The 8,702-nt window shown below is 42.9% G+C and overlaps 1 protein-coding gene across 2 annotated transcripts in view; it reads right to left on the bottom strand.

The window, feature by feature from the left end:
- Positions 1–6,968: 6,968 nt before the first annotated feature.
- The window catches only part of LOC139544392 (LIM homeobox transcription factor 1-beta-like), a 92,564-nt gene continuing 90,830 nt past the window's right edge, over positions 6,969–8,702 (bottom strand). For both annotated transcript variants that reach the window (XM_071351430.1, XM_071351431.1), the window contains one exon: positions 6,969–8,289. In XM_071351430.1, coding sequence (XP_071207531.1) covers positions 8,132–8,289 — 158 coding nt within the window. In that variant the 3' untranslated portion in view covers positions 6,969–8,131. The remainder of the gene's footprint in view (positions 8,290–8,702) is intronic.

The raw sequence follows: 8,702 nt of genomic DNA, 5'->3' as shown, positions 1-8,702 counted from the left end.
TGGGGTGAAGACTCACCTTCCAACAGGACAACGACCCTAAGCACACAGCCAAGACAACACAGGAGTGGCTTTGGGACAAGTCTGAGTGGCCCAGCCAGAGCCCGGACTTGAACCCGATCAAACATATCTGGAGAGACTTTTAAAAAGCTGTGCAGCGATGCTCCCATCCAACCTGACAGAGCTTGAGAGGATCTGCAGAGATGGGGAGGAACTCCCCAAATACAGGTGTGCCAAGCATGTAATGTCATACTCAAGAAGACTTGATGCTGTAATCGCTGCCAAAGGCGCTTCAACAAAGTACTCAGGGTCTGAATACTTATGTAAATGTGATATTTAAGTTTTTTTTTATACATTTGCAAAAATGTCTAAACACCTTTTTGCTTTGTCATTATGGGGTATTGTGTGTAGATTGATGAGAGGGGAAATGTATTTAATTAATTTTAGAATAAGCCTGTAACGTGTGGAAAAAGTAAAGAGGTCTGAATACCTTCTGAATGTGCTGTATCCTCACTGTAGAGCTTTGCTCCAAAGCAATATCAGTTCTGTTGTGACCATAACATTGTGGCATTAACAAGAAAAGCCAGAGTACCAAAGGCAGGGCCGAAAGTTTTTTATTATAAGAGATTATACAAAATGTTTTCTCAGAACTCTTTTGTTTAAGATTGTAAACAATGTATGTTGGTCTGATGTATGTTGGTGTTGGTTGGTCTGATGTATGTTGGTGTAATATTTGTGTTGTGGAGAAATGACCAGGCAGGAGACGGGAGTACAGTTAGTTTTCGTTTAGTCAAAACCTCTCCTGCTCTACAGTTTTCCCGGGCACACTCGTGCGCATGTGCATTTCCTATTAGGTGTAGTAACGTACACTGTCGTAATACATCACTGCTTAGTAACAGCATAGTAACTAATATAAACAGATGTAGATCCCAGATACTACACTCCTCCCCCATAGTGTTTAACTCCCAGAGAACAAGGTAAATATGTTAGGGAACTACTAATGCAATATCTGAACAATGCATTCTTAACATTTTTCAACTACTGGGTTGAAGCAGACTTTTCAGAGCCCAGCACAAATCCAGGGGATTATTCTGCCCCGAAGATGGAGTTTGTGTCCTAATAACTAACCCAGGTAATGTCCTTTTTCTTTCCTTTTATCTAGGACATATTAAAGTGTTTGTTTGTTTTACTGTCTGTTACCTCAAACAGCTCAACTCACAGGTCAAGCTTTTGAGGTGCCTTTCGCTGTCGAATAGGATATCTCCGCTCCTCCTGGGCTTCCGGTGGTGGGCCAGGTTCGGGTGGAAGGTCAGGCTCTGTCTCTCCCGTACGTCCACAGTCAGGAGAATAGTCCTGGGGGTCGTTATTGTTCTCTCGGCGTGTCTCTGCTGGGGCGTTGGACCGTAGCAGATGATCCACATGAACGTTGACCTGGCGATGACCAATTTGGACTTGGTAAGTCAAAGGTCCTTTGCGTTGCAAGATCACACCTGAATTCCACAGGCTCTTGGGGTGTCTGAAATCACGTACCATCACCCTCTCTCCCTCTTTGAATTCTCTGACAGTCTTTGAGTGTCTGTCATGAGCTTTCTTCTGCTGTAGCTGGTGCTTTGCCACAGTGCTTGACAAGTCTGGTTTCAACAATGTCAGGCGGGTACGTGGTTCACAAGGTGAGCAGTGGCCTATATGCTGTTGAATGTCCTGATCCAGTCCAGGCCACCACAGATAACTGCGAGCGAGTGCTTTCATTCGAGTGATCCCTGGATGTCCCTCATGCAGGTCAGATAGCAGTCTCCTCTGGAATTTTTGAGGTACCACCACCCTTGATCCCCACAGAACACATCCTTGATCAGTGGACAACTGGTCTTTCTTGTCGATGAATGGACGAAGGTTATCGTCATTTACGAAGTTTGGCCAACCTCCTAATGTTAAGTCCAAGACTTTGGAAAGCACTGGATCTTTCCTTGTTTCCTCTGCTATGTCTGAAGCAGATATGGGCAGTTCGTCAATGAGAGAGATCTGGAAGACTGCTCTATCATCTTCACTGTCGGAGTCACTATTGCATGGTAGTCTTGATAGTGCATCTGCATTTGCGTGATCACTGGATCGTCTGTACTCAATCTCGTAGTCGTAGGCTAACAATATCAGAGCCCAACGTTGCATTCGAAGTGCAGCAAGGGTTGGTATAGCTGATTTTGGTCCAAGGATGGCCAACAGAGGCTTGTGATCTGTCAGCAGTTGGAACTTCCTTCCGTACAGGTATTTGTGAAACTTCTTCACTCCGAATATTATGCTCAGGGCTTCCTTCTCAATTTGAGCATAATTTTTCTCACTTGGTGACAGAGTCCGTGATGCAAATGCAATAGGGTGTTCTTCACCTGACGATAGAACATGTGAGATGACGGCTCCTACTCCGTATGGAGATGCATCACACGCGAGTCTCAGCTTCATCTCTGTGTTGTAGTGGGCAAGCCACTTGCTCTTTAGCAGACGCTGTTTGCAAGTCTTGAATGCTTCTTCGCATTGTGGGGACCAATTCCACTTTGTATCGGCCTGCAGCAGTTGGTGAAGCGGATGCAACAATGTGGACAAGTTTGCCACAAACTTTCCGTAATAGTTCAGGAGCCCCAAAAATGACCTCAGCTCTGAGATATTTGTGGGTGCTGGTGCGTTTACAATTGCTTCCACCTTGCTGTTGGTTGGGTGCAGGCCTTGTGCATCAATCTTGTATCCGAGATACTCCACTGAGTCCTGGAGGAACTCACACTTGCTGCGTTTCATTCTCACTCCGTATTTCTCCAGTCTTGACATCACTTTGTCCAGCACTACAAGGTGCTCTCCAATGGTTGGTGCTGACACGAGGATGTCGTCCATGAAGCACACAACGTTGTCTATACCGTCCAAGATCTGATCCATTGTGTGTTGGAATATCGCTGGAGCTGTCGAGATTCCATAGGCCAAGCGATTGAATCTGAATAGCCCCTTGTGTGTATTGATGGTCAGATACTGTTCTGACTCCGGATCCAGCTTCAGTTGCTGATAAGCGAATGCCAGGTCCAGCTTACTGAAAACCTTCCCACCAGCTAGAGTGGCAAACAGATCTTCAGCGTTTGGTAGTGGATATTCCTCTGGTAGTATGCAGCGATTTACTGTGACCTTGTAGTCACCGCACATTCTGACGGTCTTGTCTTTCTTTGGGACTACAACAATCGGAGCGGCCCAGTCGCTCCTCGCTACTTTCGTGATTATGTTATTCTTCTGTAGGCGGTCCAGTTCCTTCTCTACTGCTTCCTTAAGAGCATAGGGAACTGGACGTGGTTTGTGAAAGATAGGCTTGGTTCCTTCTTGCACTCTGACTTTTGCTGTGAAGTCTTGTATTTCGCCGTAGCCATCTTTGAAAAGTTCTTTGTGCTTCTCCAGCATGTTAGTGAGTGTAGCTTGACTCACTGGTTTGTCCTTTCTCAGACTGAAGATTTCTCCCCAGTTCAACTTGATCTTTTGTAGCCAGTTTCTGCCTAGCAAGGCTGATTTTTCTCCTTTAACAATGACAAGCGGTAGCGTCCACTCCTTCCCCTCATACCGGACTGGTACCTGGATCTGCCCTAACACAGGAATAGTGTCACCAGTGTATGAAGAAAGGCGGATGGACGCTGGCTGAAGAGGGCACTCTTTCAGTTTTTCTTTGTAGAGTCTCTCTGGAACCAGAGATACAGACGCTCCGGTGTCCAGCTGCATTTTTACCGGTTTTCCCGCTAACTCCATGTTGAGATAGATTCCATCTTTTTGTTGTTGAGCTGTGTACACTGTGGACAGTACTTTGTGCGCTCTTGCTGTGCGTTTTGAGGCTTTACACACTTTCTGTAAATGTCCAACCTTTCCACAATTGTGGCACTTTACATTTTGGAATCGACATTCACTGTGCTGATGATTATCTCCCCCACATCTGTAGCAACTTGGCTTAGACCTTTGAGATGTGGGCTGCTTTGTTCTTGTGTAACCTTGAGGACAGGACTGAGAAAAGTGTGACTTTTGTGAGCCTTTTTCACCACGTGCATCACTGACCTTATGAACACCTTTCTGACGTTCTGCATATCCCGATAGCTCAATAGTATCCCTGTGGGCAAGCTCGAGTCCAAGTGCGATATCACAGGCTTTCCGAAAGGTCAGGTCCTTCTCTGACAGAAGCCTTCTGTGATATGCTTCACCTGTGAGACCACATACAAACTTGTCTCGAAGAGCATCATCAAGAAATTGTGCAAACTCACATGTACTTGCCAGCCTTTTCAAAGCAAGGATGTAGTCTGCCACGGTTTCCCCTTGACTCTGGTGACGTTGGTAAAATCTGAAACGTTCTGCAATGAGAATTGGCTTAGGCTTGAAATGCCTTGAAAGAGTTTCAGTCAGTTCTGCATAGTTCAACTCCACTGCTTTTATTGGTTCAATGAGACCTTTCAGCAATCCATACTCAGTTGGACCCAAAACACTGAGAAATACGTCTGCTTTCTTTTCATCTTTGATTTCATTTGCAGCCAGCCAACGCTCAAAACGCTCCAAATAGGAATCAAAATCCTCTTTTGTAGCCTCAAACTCTGGTACTCGACCAATGGTTGCCATTTTCACAGTTAATTGTTCAGTTTCCTTATTCCTTGTATTCTTTAATTTCCATCTAATTCTTCACTTCAGAAGTTTCTGCAATTACTTCGTTCACTGCACTCATTGTAATAATGTACACACCGTGTTACGTTCCTTCTTCCTTTTTTTTTTTTTTTCCTTCTTGACAATATTTCTCCACCGAGATCGCCTAATTTCAATGGGTTCAATGACAGTTTATTTTATTTTATTTAACCCCCAGAGGGCAGTGTCGCTATTCTGGACTCCAATAGTCTTGCTACTTGGCAGCTCCTGAACACTGTATCTGCTAGCAGTGCTTAGCCGTTTTTTACTGGCGAAAGAAAATAAAAAATAACTGACGAATTACATAATTATTTTGAGTTTCATTACTCACGCAACATTCTTCCCTTCAAGCAATGTCCGTTAAAGAAGTTGAATCACCTCGTCGCCACTGTAATATTTGTGTTGTGGAGAAATGACCAGGCAGGAGACGGGAGTACAGTTAGTTTTCGTTTAGTCAAAACCTCTCCTGCTCTACAGTTTTCCCGGGCACACTCGTGCGCATGTGCATTTCCTATTAGGTGTAGTAACGTACACTGTCGTAATACATCACTGCTTAGTAACAGCATAGTAACTAATATAAACAGATGTAGATCCCAGATACTACAGTTGGTGTTGGTTGGTCTGATGTGTGTTGGTGTTGGTTGGTCTGATGTGTATAAGGAGGAGAATCCAGATGCAGCATTGAGATTTATAAAATGATTCTTGCCAATTGTTGACAAACATGCAGACATATTCTTTATCCCTTTACACTTGTGTGTATAAGGTAGTAGTTGTGGAATTGTTAGGTTAGATTACTCGTTGGTTATTACTGCTTTGTCGGAACTAGAAGCACAAGCATTTCGCTACACTCGCATTAACATCTGCTAACCATGTGTATGTGACAAATAAAATTTGATTTGATTTGAGCTGTTAAGAAACGAACTGTGAGAACTAATAGAAACTTCTGGATCGATGAGGAATTTAAAATGTTTATGGTTCAATCAAATGATGCTATAAAAGGTGGCAAACAAGTCAGGCTGCTCAGCTGAAAAATTACTAAAACAAGATAAATGACATAAAAAAAACTATGGGACAAGATTTTGGAGCACCTTAAATCCTCTTTCGAAGTAAAGTTCCCTGTTTAGAGGACATTGGTTTTGGTACCGGTTCTGACCGACAGTTTCAGCTATAAATCAATCTGTGGAAACCATAGATGGAAATGGCTTGCATTGAACGGTAGCCCTGATTCTCCCAGACACAGGAGTATGTCTCTTCTGCCTGTATGAAGCAAGATGTGAAATCTGACACCACTTAAAGCTGCGATGTCCCTCCTAGCATTTAATTCGCTCTTCAGACTGTTCATCAAGTCCTGGTTGAACACTACTTCACAGCCACTAACGATGGCATATGCCTGGAATCCTTACATCGTAACGCAGCAGGAAAGAGTGGTTTCATCGCTTTAGCACATTCACAGATTGAATTTCATCTAGTAATCTAAAATAATTCTGAGATTTTAAACAAAAACACTTTCTGTTTGTCATAGACTGATTAATATGAGATGAAAGGTGAGTTTCTAACGAGTTCAGGAAGCCAAGCTAGAGCTAACGGGGATCCTAATAAACTAAACCTAGCCTAGCCTGGCCACAGAGGGCCTCAACACGAGGCCATGTCGTGGGTTAGTTTATGGTCCTCACGAGACCACCATTACAAAGTGAGTTTAATAAACAGCTGTCCTGACCTCTCGGCCCACCCCGGGTTCCCTAGTGAGTGATCAAACGCTGCCGGGTTCCCTGCCCACAGTTGGTCTGAGAGGGGCTTATGAGAAGGCTCATCTTTTAGCGATCATTCTCTGTAGAGGCAGCTATTAGCCTGTCCTGATTATGCAAGGCCCCATGGGTACCATACCATGTCTGAGGGCCATAGTTTCTCTTAAAGCGTCTCAGGCTCTTATTGTCAGGGTTGACCTGGGTCAGGAAACCACCGTTGGGGGGGGGGGGAAAGAGCACCTTGTGCAACATACTGTCATTGATCTGTAATTTGTTATTACCCCTCCAATGTTAGTGTTTGTTGGTTAATTACCTCAACTGAAAGATATGCTTGGTTTATTCCCTTCTTCTCTTCTTCCCCACAAGACATGGGGCAGAAACAATGTATTGCCATCTTTCATATTAATGATTATAGAACGGACTGAATAGGCCTACATCTACTGGCCTTTATTTTCAAATTTAGGTTATGAATTTAAAATGTGTCGTTCTCAGATCCAGTATGTCATTGAAAATTGTGTAAGAAGAATATTAAGGAAGACAAGAAATAGGAACTGGGTTTTTTCAGAGTTTATTTTGTAGTACCAATAAACTTTGGTAATTTAGCAAATTGTAGCAATAAAAATGCGACAAGGTCTCAGTGAGCTCGTGACAAATAAATAGCACAGTGATACTAATTTACAGCCTAATTTACACGACAAAAATACTACTATAAATTTCATAATCAAAAGAAACAGAAATGAATTATAATGCTTCTTCTTTTCACTACTTTACACTGGGATCTTTGCCTTTTTTAAATAAAGCTTTTCCATTTTTGAAGTACCACTTAGCATGTTGTCCTTTAATAAATAGATTGTTGTCCATTTCAACATGCAAAACTGCTTGGGTTTTGAGAATGTTCCACATATACTATATACACTTAAACAAAACATTTTTTTTAAATCCAATCAGTCTTTCACAAACTCTCTTTAATATCACACATCCAAGAAGCTTAATGGCTAAAAACGTATATTATCAAAATGATTTATGGTTGTTGTAGTGTTGATAAAGAAACATGATCAGCATATACCAACTTTGTACATTGTAATATACTTAATTTGGTGTTATACATAGTATTTTTTGTTTTGTTTTGTCTATGCTTTTAGGAAAGGTTCACTTGGACACATGCTCAGAGAAGGTTCCCGGTGATAAAGCTTGGACACATAGCTGGATGCCTATTGAGTCCTCTACTGGTTTACTGACGGTTCAAAATCAGTGACTTGGACTATAATACCAATACATTTTCCCCTTTAGAATTCAGGTCAAACAAATATTTCCATTTCATTATATATACAAATGCGGACTTAAATAAGTATTCTTCTGAGCATAAATGCAACGACGCTAGTTTTTTTCCCCCACAAACATCCCGCAGAAATCACTCCAATACCGTTCTTAACCATGTTGTAGTTTAAGCTCCCACTGCTTCTCCAATACACGGGGAACAGAAAAGTGTCCAATTATGACTTCAAGTTTGTCCTTCTCTCTTAGTTCCTGGCTACAAGCCAGTGGAGATTATTGTTTTTTTTTGCGTGGTACCTTTCCGTTTTTCCCTTAAGTTATTTTCTTGAGGCAAAAGCTTGTTTTATGGCTGTACAGTTATGTACTGAGTATCCCCTCATCCTCACCCCTCCCTCCCTCCATCCTTCCATCCCCAACCCCCTTCGGTTCGAGGTTGACTTTCAGGAGGCAAAGTAAGAGCTCTGCATGGAGTAGAGACGGTCGATGGGGTTCCCCACCCGCACCTGCAGGGAGCCAATGTCGGACGCCGCCATGAAACAGTCGCTGAGGCTGGTGAGGGACGTGTCGCTGTCGATGTCGTGGAAAATGGAGTCATTTCCTGTTAGAGAAGAGAGACAGAAGCAAAGACAAACAGAGCTATGAGTGAGGCTATGTGAACTAGTTGCTCAAATAAATAAACAGGGCGATGTTTACACAAAAAAACTAAACGGATAAAGAACACCCCCCCCCCACCCCCAAAAAACACAGTTAATGTTTGTGGTTTGGCCGTGGCAATAACTTTAAATCAGCTGGGATGAACGTTCACTGTTAATGGGGAGTGTGTGGGCTGCAATATCTCTGATTGCACCTATTGTCAGCTGAATCAAAGTGCTTCCAAAGCCTCAATAAAGATGGCACACAACAGAAAATAATGAGTGCTACGGGGACACTGTGGGAACACAACCAGAGACCGTGTGTTCTTTTCTTAGTCCATGGCACCAGTGTTTAATTGCAGCGACGAGGAGTCTTCTC

The sequence above is a fragment of the Salvelinus alpinus genome, chromosome 18 (genome assembly GCF_045679555.1).
Source record: "Salvelinus alpinus chromosome 18, SLU_Salpinus.1, whole genome shotgun sequence".
In the NCBI taxonomy this organism is placed as follows: Eukaryota; Metazoa; Chordata; class Actinopteri; order Salmoniformes; family Salmonidae; genus Salvelinus; species Salvelinus alpinus.
This window is presented reverse-complemented; position numbering and strand designations above follow the sequence as displayed.